The 16,481-nt window shown below is 40.9% G+C and overlaps 2 protein-coding genes across 6 annotated transcripts; both read left to right on the top strand.

Moving 5' to 3' along the window:
• The first annotated feature begins 150 nt into the window (after positions 1 to 150).
• On the top strand, positions 151 to 4,049 carry LOC107221249 (dnaJ homolog subfamily A member 2). The gene is made up of 7 exons (XM_015660170.2): positions 151 to 318; positions 1,026 to 1,251; positions 1,377 to 1,452; positions 1,527 to 1,607; positions 1,784 to 2,043; positions 2,156 to 2,499; positions 2,650 to 4,049. Exons 1-7 carry the CDS (start codon positions 250 to 252, stop codon positions 2,830 to 2,832), a joined length of 1,239 nt encoding a protein of 412 aa, XP_015515656.1. The 5' UTR covers positions 151 to 249; the 3' UTR covers positions 2,833 to 4,049.
• A 2,384-nt stretch (positions 4,050 to 6,433) lies between these two features.
• Positions 6,434 to 15,223, top strand: LOC107221223 (zinc finger protein Xfin). Of its 5 annotated transcripts, XM_046732232.1 has the most exons (13): positions 6,435 to 7,430; positions 7,606 to 7,653; positions 7,735 to 7,883; positions 8,181 to 8,704; positions 8,963 to 9,292; positions 9,403 to 9,603; positions 9,854 to 10,306; positions 10,431 to 10,904; positions 11,250 to 11,537; positions 11,660 to 12,097; positions 12,261 to 12,397; positions 12,484 to 12,596; positions 12,704 to 15,223. In XM_046732232.1, exons 4-13 carry the CDS (start codon positions 8,228 to 8,230, stop codon positions 14,746 to 14,748), a joined length of 4,956 nt encoding a protein of 1,651 aa, XP_046588188.1. In that variant the 5' UTR covers positions 6,435 to 7,430; positions 7,606 to 7,653; positions 7,735 to 7,883; positions 8,181 to 8,227; the 3' UTR covers positions 14,749 to 15,223. The 5 variants fall into 5 exon arrangements, with proteins under 5 accessions (XP_046588191.1, XP_046588188.1, XP_046588190.1 ...); XM_046732234.1 differs by lacking the exon at positions 7,735 to 7,883; XM_015660136.2 differs by having other exon boundaries at positions 7,606 to 7,883.
• The last annotated feature ends 1,258 nt before the right edge of the window (positions 15,224 to 16,481 follow it).

Raw genomic sequence — 16,481 nt, 5'->3', positions numbered from 1 at the left:
CTACTGCGTAGAAACGGAAAAAAATGGAACTATTCAAGTTAGATAGAAAAACCTTTTGTAGTCTAAAATACTTAGATAGAGTTAGTTGACGTCTAACCTGGTAGTCAAGGGCCATGTTTTGTATCCTGAGTTCGGTATCTCAGGTACGTCTGATTACCCAACGACTAGAGGATTTTGGCTTGTGCTCCGCCACGCCAAAGTCGGGGCCTTTTATAATTTCTCTGGGATTATTCGATTTTTCATCGCATAATGGCAGATAATAAACTTTACGAAGTACTCCGAGTGCCACGAACTGCCGGCGACGCAGAAATCAAAAAGGTAACTGCATCATTCCGACAGGAATTTGCAAAAATATTACCGCATTATCTTCTCGAGGTCAAACCTTGTTCCCTATTCTTCAACAGATAATTAGCACTCCACGATGTGCAACTTGACTTTTGACTAATCATTCTTTCGTTATTAACGGTTTTCATTACATAACATTGTGAATCACTTCAATTTCTCTACTTATTTCGATTAAAATTATTATCGTTTTTGTTCTTGAGTTGCATACTCGTTTTTCTGTGCCTTTTCCTGACAAAGAAACAATAAATTTTATTCTATGGGTTCTTAGAATTTTTCCGCATTTTACCGTTACCTTTAGTGTCCCTCTCCACCAATGAAATAGTTCAATAGCCACTACCATTACCTACGTTTTTCATCAACTCTCAATTCTTCAGTGTGAAACCTTATTTTTATGTTTAATTAAATCATTTTCATTATTATTACTATCATTATTTGTATGGCTATTAATGTTTAGCAATTTGAATGAATAAATCACTTCGATATGGAAGCTGAGCTGCGCAGATAATAAATTCATCTTTATTGCTACTTCAAACAGACAAAGTATTGCAAATAATTTCACTGTACCTTCAACTATTTTTAAGTCTTCTTTGTAATTTTTATCCCTATGTCATAATTAAACATTAAATTTCACTAGGTGATAATATGTCACAAGATAGCCGTTACATTTGGAAAATTATCAGTCCTATAGAAAACTTGCAAAGGAGTTTCATCCCGACAAAAATCCGGAAGCTGGTGATAAATTTAAAGAAATTTCATTTGCTTATGAAGTCTTATCCGACCCTAAGAAACGCCAAATTTATGATAAACATGGAATAAAAGGTGTACAAGAAGGAGCCAGTGATGGATTTCCCTCAGATGACATATTTTCCCAGCTTTTTGGTGGCGGAGCCAGTGGTTTGTTCGGTGGTAAGTTTCTTCAATTTTGGACAATTTTTTAACCAACATTTACATGCTAAATTATTTAATCAAATGATTTCCCTTGCCTTTTTTGTGTCATTTTTTGATTCAATTTATACTGGATTTTTTTTAAGGACTGGGAGGTTTCGGCGGTGGTATGGGTGGCAGGCGAAAATCCCGTCGTGGTGAAGACACTGTTCATCCGCTCAAGTGAGTGTCTGAGAATAAATAATGACTAATGAAGCTTTATTCAAATGATCCTTAATCTGTATGTTTACTTGCAGGGTAACTCTGGAAGACATGTACAATGGAAAAACTGCAAAGCTGCAGCTCAGCAAAAATGTGCTCTGTGCCGCTTGTGCTGGGTAACAATTCATTTCACACTTTCTTTAAAAATATTTTAGCATAATAATGTGTTATTTTCTACCTGACTTTAATTTTCATCATGACTAGAGAAAGTCTGATTGCATTTGAGAATATCTTTGGTAGAAAAATTTCTTTCCAGAATTAATATATATACTTATCTAATATGTATTGTTAGGATTGGTGGAGCTGAAGGTGCTGTAACCACATGCAAGCAATGCCGTGGGTACGGTTACAAAGTTTCATACAGGCAGTTGGCACCAGGTATGGCGCAGCAGATTCAAGAGAAATGCACTCATTGTCAAACTACTGGTGAAATAATCAATGAGAAAGATAGATGTACAACATGTGAAGGCAAAAAAGTTGTCAATCAAACTAAAATTTTAGAAGTCCATGTTGACAAAGGAATGCGGGAGTCGCAGAAAATTCTCTTCAGAGGTAAAATTTTATGTAGATATTAGTTGAAATATGACCGAAATTTCTGAATAATGAACAAAATTGTCATAAATTTTTATGATCATGCAAAATATGATGTATTAATGTAATTTAGGCGAAGGGGATCAAATGCCAGAAGTACAGCCTGGCGATGTTGTTATTGTATTGCAACAGAAACCTCATCCAACCTTTGAAAGATCTGGGGATGATTTGATTATGACTAAAAGCATCGGACTAGCTGAAGCTCTTTGTGGAGCAAGTTTTGTAGTGCGTCATTTAGATGGACGAAATTTGCTCATTAAACATCCTGCTGGTCATGTGATTCGTCCTGGTGATGTGAAAGGAGTTGTCGGTGAAGGGATGCCACAGTACAGGAATCCTTTCGAAAAAGGGAATCTTTACATAAATTTTGAAGTAACTTTCCCTAAAAATCACTTTTGTTCCGAAAAAGTGCTCATGGTGAGTTTTGACTTTTTTTACCTTTATCTGAACGAACCATTAGCTATTCAATTTACTTTCTAATCCTGCCAGATTTTCTATCATAAAATTTGCACGTATGAAATGAGCATGTTCCTCTACCATTGATCAACGTTACTATTTTATGAACAGGATTTAAAAACAACGCTTGGACCAAACATTCCACCCACCGTGGTGCCGCGTGATGCCGAGGAAGTGGATCTGCAAGAATATGATCCAACGCATCGTGATGCGTCAGGACGATCGGCAGAAGCGTACGCGTCAGACGAAGATGAGATGCATCAACATTCCGGCGTGCAATGTGCACATCAATAAAATTTATAACTAATTATCTCCACCAGTTCTTAAAGAATAATAAAATGATTGAGTAGCTAATCACTCGACAAGTAACAAGTCGTCAACAAAGAGGGTGGTCACCAAAGTCCTCGGACATTTTTAATACCGTCAAGTATCGTTCATTTAAAGAGGAGTAATTAAATGGTTGAGAATTAGTACAATTTACAATCCTAAATCAACGAAAAGACAAAAATGTCATAAATTGTCTATACCGTTGATTGCCACCCGTGAATAAGCAATTTCTCTGGTTTTTAAAATGTGATTGCCACACATAGATGTTTTATCTGCCTGCAATTTTATCTATTTTAGTTTTATGTTTTATATCTCATTTTTCTATCATCTTGATAACAACATGACTCGCAAAATTGTTCGTCATCTGTACCTTCAATGAATACTTTTCTGAACAAAATGATATTAAACTTATAAACTACAACTACATCAACCAAAGCCGGAAATTGCAGTAAGCATAGCATCAGTAAAAGTATTCCGTCATGTACTGAAGTAGGTTTCAAGAGGCTTGATTCACAAATTTTCGATTTTTTTCTTATCAGAATATATTGATCACTTGCCACGAAGGCCATGCGCGATTTAAGTCGTCAATGTACAGAACAAGTGTTGATTTATTTTTTTATTTTTATTTAATTATTTGTTTCAGTGATATTTTAATTACTACAGTGACAAGTTTGTAATACAACCATTATAATGAATAATAATTGAATCATAATGCCAGAAATGAAGTGAAAAAAAACTTGCATGTGTTATTCAAATTCAATATACGACAACTTTCAAGGATGTAAGGAAGTGACAAACAAAAAAGAAAATCGCGAACGAAGTTCCAGAAGAACGAATTTGTATCATTCGAAAAATTCCCGACGTAGAAAATTATTTTATGTAATTGAATTGATCGAGGAAGTAAGAGTGAGCGAATGAGAGACTAGATAATTGCAAAATGGATGAATCGAGTATAAATATTGTGCAGTATGGTGAAAAAAATCGAGTACACTAGTTTTTCAGTAAATAGTCACATTTCACTCTGTACGCAGCACTCGTACACAAATAATTATCACATGTATCCATGTACATCATGTGTCTATAATGTAGATTAACCGTCGTCCTAATCGGCTTGGGCCGACATATTTATCAATTATTAGCATCAACTGCAGCCGTTTCAATAAAACGTATGCCTTGATCATCAAGTGATGCACCTTGTTCATCTCTTTTCCAGCACGCGCAAGGTGCGAATAGTTATTCAGAAAAATATTCCCCATTATACCAGCTAAGTGGATAAAATTATTTCGTGATTTAAAGGAATTTGCCTACCGGTTTGCGTTTCACTCACTCTGCTTATATAACTTCGTAAATATTTACTTGTTCGCTAATGAATTAAACAACCAGTAAGTTGGAGAATAATGGATGAAGTCAGATAAATATTATTCTTTAATATTTGTACCAAAAGTATTGGTAATAATCCGATTAATGGTGGAAATCCCACAGTCAGAAGATATTAAAGAAATTTCCGTTTCGTATACATCAATATCCCAGGAATATACCTTGTTCGAAGTCTGCTATTGAATCCGCATCCGACTAAGGGACATGCATACTTCTTTCTTCCATTGAATCATTTTGTTACTTCATCGCTCTTTCAATCAGAGCACAGCCGCAAATAAAGACATGAATGTATGTCATACATCTTATATTATTCTTCTGCAACTATCTGAAAGGTTATACACCTGTGGAATTTTTACTTGGCTTCAGTAAGAATTCTGCTAGGTTTGTTGTAATAATCCTGATATTACTGCAGAACAAAACGTTCGTGAATCCAGTTAGTTAATCCTGCACACGGTACAGACGTAGTTAAAATCAATACTTGCAGTAGTAATATCAATTTACGGGAAAAAGAATTCCGACTATTCGTTTCTGTATAAGGTAGATCAGTTCAATATAATTTGCCCGTATTTCTTTATTTTTGCAACAAAAGATGATGTCAAAACTTATAAGTTTCGTGACAGTATAAACGTTTCTCTTTCACAGGTTTGATATAGATAGATGTATTTCAGCATGGCTGATGTCACACAGTACCTTTTTCAATCTGCTGATACTTTGCTTTATCGACTTTGTTTTTAACGAAAAGGGAAACACGTGACCAGATCATTTTCCTCCTAAACTATTGAAATATAAAATAACCAAAAATCAACGAAACTTCCCTATTAGAGGATTTTTTCAACCTATAAGCACTCGGATAGATATACGCGTCGTGTATATACGGCATCGGAATCTCAGGCAATCAGGTAAAACTTTTTTCCATATTAGATAGAAAGTGTGAGCGTAATTCATTGCTCGTGATCAGTTAGGGGATCGTTTCTCTGTACTCTGAAGAGTTTGGGAATGTGTAATAGCGGTGTTGCACAAAGTAGAATACACTACATAGTTGACTCTGCGGTGTAAGTCTGACTTTGCACGATGGCCACTGCGTGTCCCTGGAATACTTCGGCGACGGACGTGCACGAAGATAACGGGTATCGAGCTAGGCTGTAGACGTAGGTACTTATTAGCCTTACGATAATCTTGTATACATTTATATGTTATACAGCGAAAGATACTTCTGATTTATAAATCACGTATTATAGGCGTATATGTATAAGTATTGCAATGTAAGATTGTACTGCCGCAATCGGCGTTCAAGAGAATATGAATCGGTCTGATTACATTTTGGCGAAAAATAATTATTTGGTAATTTTCGAAGACGGGAGAGCGTGCGTGCATGCAGCATATGTCGAATAATTATGGAAATCTTGTCTATATTTATAGTTGCCGAAGGTCAGGGTATCGTTTCTAATTTCCACATCAACCTATTCTGCTTTAAAATGTCAACGGCAATCTTATTACGAAAATAGTGAATATTCGATAATTTGCAGGAACAAAGTCGCGTTCGATATTATACGCATGCATGCACGTTCCTTGCACGTTGAAATGTCGATTCCATACGGATTCTCGCGCTATCGTCTCTCCGCGTATCTTACATGCATCTATATGCAGCGTTACTTCGTATCTATACCGTATTAGTGTAAGTTTAGTACGTATGTATAAAAAACAATATGCCGGTCATCACCGGAAATCCACGGCGAGGGTAATATCTCATGCAATCGCATTTGCGGTCAACTTTGGGGCAAGTCAGTTTTTTATTCTTCATTTCCTGCACCAATTTCTCCTGTCGATTGTCGGAATAATCATAACAGCTGCATGGTACTAGCCGCGTCATTTCCGGGCAGACCATTAATCGAAACAGGAAAAAAGGAGAGAGGAAAATGGCGACTAGGCGTTCGCTCACTGAATTAGTTCGCTTAGCCTGCACCGATGAATACTATGCTTCAAATCCGGTAAATCGGTGCTGATGTAGCTCAAAGTGTAGAATAAGTCTACCTTGATCATGGTAATAAATAAGTATATAAGGTCCTCTGACGCTATCGCATTTCGCGTCGGACCTGTCCCGTAGCCCGTAATATGCCCGTAGGTAAGTTGGAAGGGAGTGGAATTGCAGATGGCGCCCGCCTGCGCTACTTGGCCATCGGCGTCGTCAGTCATCCCGCATCCGGGAGGGGCTGACGGTGGGTTTCTTCACCGTTCTTGCAGAAACGATCGTCTCGCATACACAGTATAGACGTACAACACGTGCGCGATTAATACTTTATTGATTAATAAGGAGCTATTCGGAGGGTCATCGCTATTTTATTGTCCTGTTTATCCTCTCCTGATTATTCGCTGATTCCATCAACACACCTCGCGTCATTTTCTTCGCATAAATATCTCGCACTCCTCCGCCGAGACGGTCGTAGCTGTCGTAAACGCCTTGCGAAGCTCTTCGATCCGATGTATGTATACACGTGCCCCTGACACATGCATGGATCCAACGTGTATGTCATCATCGGTATACATTCATACTTACATCTACATGGACGTATATATATCACTATCCATAAAGTTGTGTGACCGAGCTCTCTATCTCTCCTTTTTTCTCCTGTTTTCTCCATACGTTAACACATTTATCGTCATTCTCTCTCCCTCTGGTTCTCTCACTCTCGCTCCCTCTTTAGTGCCAACAATTGTTTTCTTCAAATACTATAATCGCGATCGTCCGACGGCTCTTAAGCACTCGAGAGTCGGTGGCATTCTGTGCTTGCTTGCTGGCTGGCAAGCGTTGCAAGGCTGCAGGCTGCTCGGGACTTTCCTCGGTGGTGTGCGTGCTACCTACTACCTAGCTGTGTTACCCGCGTGCGCGAGTGTTTACACCGACGAACGAGACCCCGACGCACCGACGACCGACCGAGCGACCGCCTGCTGCCGCCGTCGTCGCCGCTGCCACCACCGCCGCCGCTCCTCCTGGCTTTCCTCTAGAGTCTAGTGGCAAGACGCAAGAGGCCAGGGCAGCAAGCAAAGCCAAAAGCACACCGTGTAAGAGTTGAGCAATACACGCAACACGCCGTCACGACCTCGCCGTATTCCAATAGCAAGGTTCTATGCCAGGCATCGTTGACTATCAGTGAATAATAACTTCGAGGGTCCGAGTATCAACTAACAAGGTACTAAATCATGTAATTACTCTGCATTACCACTGTCCTTCCTTCTAGACAAATATGCACGTTCAACTCGGCACGTCTCGCTGCCACGTCTTTTGATTGTCAATTTACTTATTCTTCGGGGGTTTATCAACTCTTCTCTCTTCTACTTGGGTACTGTTTTGTGTGTACCGTGCAGTTGGAAGACGATATAACTACAGCACATCTTGGGTCTCTTCGGAAAGAGGTAAAGAGTGAAGGCGGGAGCGAGAAGGGAATAGAGAGTGAGAGTGAGAGCGTGCGAGTATATGGCTTAGCTGGTTGTTAGGTTGGAGCGAGTGAGACGCACGCTGTCATTCCAACCAGCGCGGAAGTCGCATGGATATTGGATGTTCGGCGACGTGAGAAAGCGGAGGAACGGAAGGTCGGAAACAGTCATGCAATGGCGGAGTACCAACAGCTATCCTTCAAGTTGCTGTAATTAATCCTTTGTGCTTGTAATGCTAATTATCTCTACAGATTATTGTACTGGCGCTATGTTGCGTAATGATCGATTGTTTTGTTGCAACCATTGTGACCGATCAGTGAGCCAGTTCAGGGAATCTGGTTCTCTTCAGCTTTGGCGTAATTTCGATGAATAATCGAATGACATGTCCATTTATTTGACTGGCATTTTCAGCTCAGCGAAGAATGGGAATCGGATGCGTTTCAAGAAACTGGCACTCGACCCCAGCAATTTGGAAATTATTTTTCTAAGAACCAGGATTTTTTCAGGAGTTGATAGGGGGCTACGAAAAATAACAGCCACGGAACAGAACAAGATGGCGGACTCGCTGCCCCGTTTGCGAGCGCTGCGTCCTCGACCTCAACCTGCTGTAGCGGCTCCCCCACCCACCACCGGACACCCTGCGAAAGAAAGAAACCACGAAGTAAATGTCGAGGACGAGGATGAGCCGATGGAACAGGACCAAGAGCGCGAGGACACCAGGAGGAGCAAGAGGGGAGACGTTTCGGATGATGAGCCAACAGCAATGGCGGATGAAGAGGAGGATGAGGATGACGCGTCGGCGGCCGTAGAGGACGAGGAGGAAGAAGGGGAGAAGGAGGACGTTGATGAAGACGGCGAGGAAGATGACGAGGAGGGGAAATTGGTAATAAAAGAAGAGCCGACCGAAAGCCCGCTCGTCGATACAGAGGAGGGGTCGAAAGCATACGAATGTACAACTTGCAGGACGGTCAAAAAATTTCCCAGTCTTAAAAGCTACCTTCATCACCTAAAAAAAGAACACAAGCAAAGGGTGAGTGTTATCAATCGCGGACAAAGTCCCAGAATTATCGAATTTGATGCAGGAACCCATTGCTACAAGAATTCGAATTATAAATATCGATTACGTGCAGTATGAACAGTTGCTTACTGTACAGGCGAAAACAATCAGATCCTTCCTAGGATTGCCTATAGTTAGGCGCTGGCGGGGTGTCGCATACGTCATGTTCTTGCGCATAGGATCATTATTATTTTTACACAGCGAACTTAGTGATGAATAGCTCATTTTTAGGTAAGATGCTACGAGTGTCCCCATTGTGATTTTGTCTGCCAACACGCGAAAAAACTCCAGCGTCATTTTCGAGTTGCTCACGAGGATCTGCAGGACAAAATAGCTACGGAATCGGCCGAGAGAAGTAGATGTCCGATGTGCGCTCACGTTGCGGTAAACCAACGAGACTTGGAAACCCATCAACGCGTGCATCATTTAAAAAGGCGATTCTTCCGTTGCGCAAAATGCTCCTATGTAACGCACGTCCGCGCGAGATACACGAAACACGTCAAATATCACTCCATGCCTATGATAAAGTGCGATGCCTGCGATTTTCGGACTCCTTATAAGGTAGAAATAATTGTAACACTGCTGTTTCCGCATATTATTGTATCGTCTTCCTTTATCAAAATATCTTCATTAAAACGTGCAGGCAGTCTGACCATATTCTTTTTCTGCAGTGGAACTTGGATCGTCACACCCGAAATCACGGGGGTGGCGGAGCCTTTCAATGCCGTGCATGCAATTTTACTGCTGATATCAGGCAAAGCCTCACTGTTCACGAAATGAATCATCATGATCCACCTGTTGGGCAGCCACATCGAAAGCCGAACAACCCTTGCGAGCGGAAACCCCGCAATAGCCCAAAACGTTATAATCAGGTCCGTATGCACGGAAACGGAAAAAGTGAAAGAGAAATCTTAGTTGTACTATCTATTTACACTTTTTTGCGCGGTAATTGTGTGCGAGAGTGAAATTTTGAGTCACCGAGATGATCAGTGCAAGTCTTTGACCTTTTAAATTTGAGCTAGCAATTTGGAAATTGGTTATTCTCTTGAGGTTTTATCTGAACAAACAATTTCGATAACAGTAAATCCTGCAATATTTTTATATGATAATTATTTCCGGTAGGTTGGAGCTAGCGACTTTCGAGAAAACCTTACGAAAACGTCGGGCAATTCGACGCCAACAAAGAGCGTGAGCCCAAGCAAGTCGGTAGGAACACCCAGGAAATCGGTAACTCCTGAGAAACACGATTTTATTGACGAAAGGAACAGTGTTATTGCTGATGCAGAATGCATAGCATTAAAATGTGAAGAAAAGGGGTGCCAATTCATCACAGCATGGGACTCTGAAATGCAAAGACATTTGGCGGAATCTCACGCTCCCTTGTTGATCTCTAGATCCAGAAAACCTTTACCGATGTTGATTCCACTGGGGACATCGAGTTCTCCGAAATCGAATAATGTCGGTGGGAGCGGCGGTAACACTACGCTGCTACGGGTGCCGAGAGTGAGGGTCAGGCCGGAATTGGCGCAAATCGCACGAGATACGGAAATGGCGAGACTATACGGTGAACAAGAGGTACGTACCTTGTTTAAACGCGATTTATTTACCGGAGACAGGGCGTTGGGGAAGTTAATTAAATTTAGGTGTTATAAAAACAATAAAATCTATAGCGGAATAGTCAGATGAATTTGATCGTTAGAATTTAGCTACCAAGAGGGAGTTGAGTGGTAGCGGGGATTCGTTTGAAAAGAAGAACGCGTCCTTCTTTGACAAACTAAAGGAGCGATTGATGACGAGTACATCGAATAATGGAGGACGATCGGACGGGTCTATGCGCGGAAATGGAGGTGCAATAGACTTGAAATGCTGGTGTACTTTTGAAGCAAAGAACATGGAGGAATTGTCGAACCATCGACGGACACATCACGCCGCTCTTAGCGTTTCTCTTGGTTCCTCGAGGTGTCCCAAATGCCGTAGGCGATGTAAAAGTTCCGCCGATCTTCAAGCGCACTTACACATCTGCCAATCCGGTACTGAAGAGTCGTCAGTTAATGATAATTCACAAATTTACCTAGAAGATCGTCCGACCACCACTTATCGCGGAGAATATAGATTCCCGTATCAAATGGATTGGGACTCGAGTTTTACCGGACTCAATTCTTCAGGCTCGTCGGTGTGTAATCAAGACAATCTCGTTATTATCCTATGTTCCTACCTATCATCCTTCCTATCTATACCTATTCTGACATAAATTTTCTGATTAAACTTTTACTTTGGTGATAAGAAAGTCCTACCAAAACTGTATAAACTAACTTCCAAGATGTACTTTCACAAGTTTGGGGCTTAATTTCGTTTGCAAGAATAAAATAGAATGACTAAATGTTTAAGTTTCCACTGAATAACCATACAACTAATTTTCATGTAATACGCAATTAGAGGGATTAATTGCGAGAAATTCTCAGCATGACAAAACTATATACACGCGCATTAGAAAATAGTAAACAAAAGATCTTCACAGGTGGAGAGTGGCTCGACGCAGCAGAGTGGCCGTCGGGTATTTAAATGCCCCCACTGCGCTTTCTGGGCATCTACAGCGTCTCGGTTTCACGTCCACATAGTCGGCCATCTAAACCGGAAGCCGTTCGAGTGCTCGCTGTGTTCTTACAGGTCCAATTGGCGATGGGACATCACTAAACATATAAAACTTAAAGCGGCTAGAGACCCTGAACATGCGGCCGCCCGGGTTCTTATGACGGATGAAACGGGACGTCGCAATTATTCGAAATATAATAAATATCTTGCGCAGGTCAGCCTCCTTTTATTCAATACTTGTTGTCTTATAAGGACAATGACTTTCAAAGATTTTGATTTACGAGAGCAATAGAACTGTGGCGAAAGTGAGCGTATTAATGATCGTTTCGATTCCAGGTGCAACAACAGCAGCTACAATTATCGGATGAACATTGCATTGACGAACCACCGTCAAAAATGATGCTGACAGATGAGTCGGAATACAGACAACCACCGGAGCTAACTCCAGCTCCAAATCCCGTGTCTATAGCTTTTAATTCGTCCCTAGAAGTTTCTACACTACCTTCCAGACCCCCACCTCCTCTAAAAGCAGCAAACCGTAACCAGGGTCAGTCCTTGTTGAAGAGTAATCCCGTTTCTTCTGTGCCTACCGCTAGCACAGTCTTGACAATATCTGTTCCCACTACAACTACTGTAGTTAATAACTCTGAAGAAACGAAACGTACATTATGGAAATGTAAAAGATGCAACTACAGAGATTCCAGCAAGGATGCAGTTTTGTTACACGTCAAGTCTCACTATGAAACTTCTATACAGATATCTGATAGCGAGAAAGTGAGTAATTTGATTTAATTGTAGGTTTATAGATATCTTATCGATCGATGATCATCATCTAAGTTGACACAGAATTAAACTTGACGTTGATGACAACAATGTATAGTTTTATGCTAAGACGAAACAGGCGTATTTACCACAAAATTCAACATTAATTTTGTAGAAAGTTTACGGATGTGGAGATTGTCCGTTTGCGGCATCTACTGCTGCCGCTCTTGCTGCTCACCGCGATCATCACCGACCAAATCTCGGCGCGATTTTTAAATGTTACCTCTGCCCGTTTTACGTCAGCACCAAAGCGTAAGTTACGGATCAATATTAAATTTGTTACTCAAGCCTGAGCGTATTGTTTTAACATCTGAAGTCTGTCTGAATTTATTTCTCAGAGAACTGTTAGAACACGCACGGCTTCATGGGGAGGAATTAGCGGCGGAACATCAGCGAAACATAGAGGTGGAGAGTTTACCGGCTAAGCGGAAGTTTCAACGTATTTCGTCAGGTATGGTGAAAGATACTTTTGCCATAAACCTCTCTCAATATACATTATAAAATTATATGAGAAAATGACGTAATTGATATGTTTTTTTTTACACGGGACATCATTAGAATCTAAAACAAAGGCTGATGATTCGTCCGTCGAAGAAATAACCGGAGTGACTTCAGCGGCTTCGTCGGATGCAACCTCTCTGAGATCTAAGGCAAACGTTACGGGTGGTGTCCCTCCTCCTTTATTATTGGACACTCGGGCTCTTCCCGATGCGCCTTTGGTTTGGGTTTCTCGTCCCGATGGGACTCTGACGAAGATGTTAAAGTGCCGACACTGCCCTCACGTTGCTTCACGCCGCGCCGAAGTACGGGACCACGAAGGAATGCATGTATCACCGCCGAGTCAAGGACTCTTGATCAATTGCACAGACTGTAATTTTACGTGCACGCGTCGCGACGTTATGGAGTCTCACACAGCCATGCATTCTGGAGTCCTGGGTACTGTTCACTGCCTGGTAGATGAAGGGCGACCTGATAATCAGCAACTCAATGACCTAGCCACGCTTTTGGGACTCGCCCAACCACCGGTTCTCGGCCCTGAACCCGATCTACGAGACTCTAGACTCGTACACTGTTGCGGTAAATGTCCAGCGAGATTTCTCTGTGAAAAAGAACTACGCATTCATTTGAGGTACCACTCGACAGAGTTGGCTTATTCCTGCCAATGGTGCTCGTATGCTGCTAGACAACCCGCCCATCTTTTGGCACACCAAAAAGCTCACTCTCCTGAATATCAGGAACGAACTCGGTACCTTTTGTCATTATATGGTCACTCGCAAAGACATCCACCTCCGACAACGGCTTGCGTTGAGGCGAATAATCATTCTTCTTCAGCGGCTGGAATCGGCGGCGTGGCTTGGATCGTAGTTGAAATTAATTCCAGTCCTAATGGTGGAAATTCTAATGAGAACAATCAAGAAAATGGAAATCAAGTTTTCACGTGCGCTAAGTGTCCGGCACGATATTTTAAGCTGGATGCTTTGGAATACCACATGACCTTGCATGGAAAAAATAATAAGTTCAAGTGTTTGGAATGCGATTATTCGTCAAAAACCGCTCAGAACTTGGCCAAACATCAAGTTGTTCACCGACTCCGTGCCGAATCAAGTGAGACCACAGCGGCACCTATTGCAAACAGAGTGCCGCCACCTCCAGACCCACAATTCGGTATTTTAATGCGCGGAAACCCTAACTTCGTTTATCCAGGATATTTGAGAAATGGACGACTCAAAGAAAAACGCTATAAGTGCCATAAGTGCCCCTCCGCTTTTGAAAAACGCGAACAGTACAGAGTTCACTTGACGCTTCACGGGGCGAAGCAACGATATCGCTGCGATACCTGTGATTATTCTGTTAAATATTACGCAAACTACGTTCAACATTTAAAGAAACATCAAGCTAATGCTGAAGCTCAGGCATCAAAACGGCAGTTGGAGGATGATGCAATTTCTGTTGATAGCGATGTTGTTGCAGAGCCACCCGTCATCTCAGTTACAAGACCCGGAAAATCTTTGTCTAAGCCTTCGGTAGTTACTTCCGCAACGGCCACTACGGCCACGACTTCATCGGTTAATACGAGCACAATAGTAGTTTCTAATCAAGATAAACAATCGTTAATATTGATGCAAAGAAAAGGAACTCTGGTAGGGCCCAACGAAGCTGACGAAGAGTCTATACGTTGTCCGAGTTGCCCATTTGGGACCCCTGATAAGGATGCAATGGATGCTCATAAACGGAGACACGGAATCGAGAGAATGACGCCGCCTTGTCCTCATTGCGATTACGTTCCACGGAAGGACGAAAATGCTAGTGATCACGTGCGACTTCATTTTACAAGAATGTATAAACCGGAATCTTACTTAATAGCGGAACTTTTGGCTCTGCGGGTACATCCTCTGAAAAAAACGAAAACTGGAAGGCAGGAGAAATCCGATGAAGAGAGTGAAAAGCTTCTTTTCAAGGAATGTATGGATGGAAGGTTTCTTCCTGCAATAGACACAATGCCCTTGCTACCTGCGTCACCTTCTACTTCTACCCTTGCCCTTCAAGAGAAGGTCATTGTAGATCCGAATACGGGTGAAGCTAAAAAATCCGTTTCAACATAGAATTAAGAAAGTATCTTTTTCTTGTATTATTGTTATATCGATATTTGCGGAACAAACTTGGTATACATCGCATAAAATTCAGAATAACTACGCATCACTACGGTACCCACGGTACATTGTTCAAAATATGTTGTTAATTATATTTAATCATAGCTGAAGCCAGTTATACTTATGTAAATCATGTAAATATTGGTACAACGAGCTTCCTTGCTCGAGTGTTCTCTATTGTTATTCAGTTGATTTGTTTTCTTTTCCTTAATCTATTATGAAGATTTGTTGCTCATTTTATAACTTATGTTTAGCTCAGCACTGATTTTATCTCACCGAGACAGTTCAAAGCTTATCAAAAAATAATTATTTTATCTACCCTTACCCAACGCGGTTTCATCCGTTACAGATCATGCTTTGTAAAAATAATTTTTCCGTTATTGTTACTCATGCATCTGAAAAATATAGGTTGAAAGTTTGGTTGAAACATACATTTTTTTCCCTTAGCTATTTTCCGGCATAAATGTATGTACGAAAATTGATGTTCCAAAGCCGCTTACTGATTTCGGTATTTTTGCGCGCACGAACGATTTGCCTGCATGAATGAGTCTAAGGGGCTATTCCGCGTCAACCGGATCAGTCATCTCTCAGATATTTTTTTAATTTGGCATGTGGATTGTGTGTGAGGAGTTAGATTTTTGTGCCAAAGCGCGAATCTCATAATGCAAAATTCGATTTTTTATTAACAATAACAAATTAGACTCCCATTTTTTTCAAAAATTCATAACTTTGGCAAACAATTAGATACAATATATATTTTTTTTCAAATTACGCGGAAAGCTCCATAGAATTTAAAAAAAAATACGAAATGGTAAAAAAAAGTTGTTATCAATTGTTTATTTAACAATTAATTTTTCAAAGATTTTTAAAACAGTGACTGACACGAACAAAAAATTTTTTTGAAATTCTGACATGTTCCTTGAACTGTACTACAACCTGTGAATTAATTCCAGAGGGGTGTTTTTCTTCGTTTTCGAGTAAAAAATCATTAAAGGTGTCGATGCGCATGAAATTGCGGCGCGCCGAGTCTCTACGTAATGGCGGGCGGTCGGTTGCCGTCCACCGCTACCCCGCGGTGGCGTCGCAGCGTTATTTTAGAGTCATTTTCACGATGTAGGACATGATTGAAGAATCTGAAAAAAATACTGTACCTTCACAAGGCCTGCTCAAAGCGATAAGTGAAGTTTCAAGAATGTGTTTGTCACCGTTTTTTTATTACAGAGATTCAAAATAACGGTTACACACCATGAGAGTGCACATAAATGAGAATAATTACATAACTTGCTACTTATTTTAAAATAAATACACATTCTTGAAACTTCACTTATCGCTTTGAGCAGGCCTTGTGAAGGTACAGTATTTTTTTCAGATTCTTCAATCATGTCCTACATCGTGAAAATGACTCTAAAATAACGCTGCGACGCCACCGCGGGGCAGCGGTGGACGGCAAACGACCGCCCGCCATTACGTAGAGACTCGGCGCGCCGCAATTTCATGCGCATCGACACCTTTAATGATTTTTTACTCGAAAACGAAGAAAAACACCCCTCTGGAATTAATTCACAGGTTGTAGTACAGTTCAAGGAACATGTCAGAATTTCAAAAAAATTTTTTGATCGTGTCAGTCACTGTTTTAAAAATCTTTAGAAAATTAATTGTTAAATAAACAATTGATAACAACTTTT

This window comes from Neodiprion lecontei, chromosome 2, assembly GCF_021901455.1.
Source record: "Neodiprion lecontei isolate iyNeoLeco1 chromosome 2, iyNeoLeco1.1, whole genome shotgun sequence".
In the NCBI taxonomy this organism is placed as follows: Eukaryota; Metazoa; Arthropoda; class Insecta; order Hymenoptera; family Diprionidae; genus Neodiprion; species Neodiprion lecontei.
Note: the sequence above shows the minus strand (reverse complement) of the source record. Positions and strands in the feature narration are given on the sequence as shown.

What these genes read in the sequence shown, in the direction of transcription:
- LOC107221249 (XM_015660170.2), top strand. Translation starts at nt 250, where the DNA reads ATGGCAGATAATAAACTTTACGAAGTACTCCGAGTGCCACGAACTGCC. An exon ending in GCGACGCAGAAATCAAAAAG is followed by an intron (nt 319 to 1,025) that starts GTAACTGCATCA and finishes GAAAATTATCAG; the next exon opens with TCCTATAGAAAACTTGCAAA. An exon ending in GACACTGTTCATCCGCTCAA is followed by an intron (nt 1,453 to 1,526) that starts GTGAGTGTCTGA and finishes GTTTACTTGCAG; the next exon opens with GGTAACTCTGGAAGACATGT.
- LOC107221223 (XM_046732231.1), top strand. Translation starts at nt 8,228, where the DNA reads ATGGCGGACTCGCTGCCCCGTTTGCGAGCGCTGCGTCCTCGACCTCAA. An exon ending in ATTTTCGGACTCCTTATAAG is followed by an intron (nt 9,293 to 9,402) that starts GTAGAAATAATT and finishes CTTTTTCTGCAG; the next exon opens with TGGAACTTGGATCGTCACAC. An exon ending in ATAATAAATATCTTGCGCAG is followed by an intron (nt 11,538 to 11,659) that starts GTCAGCCTCCTT and finishes TTTCGATTCCAG; the next exon opens with GTGCAACAACAGCAGCTACA.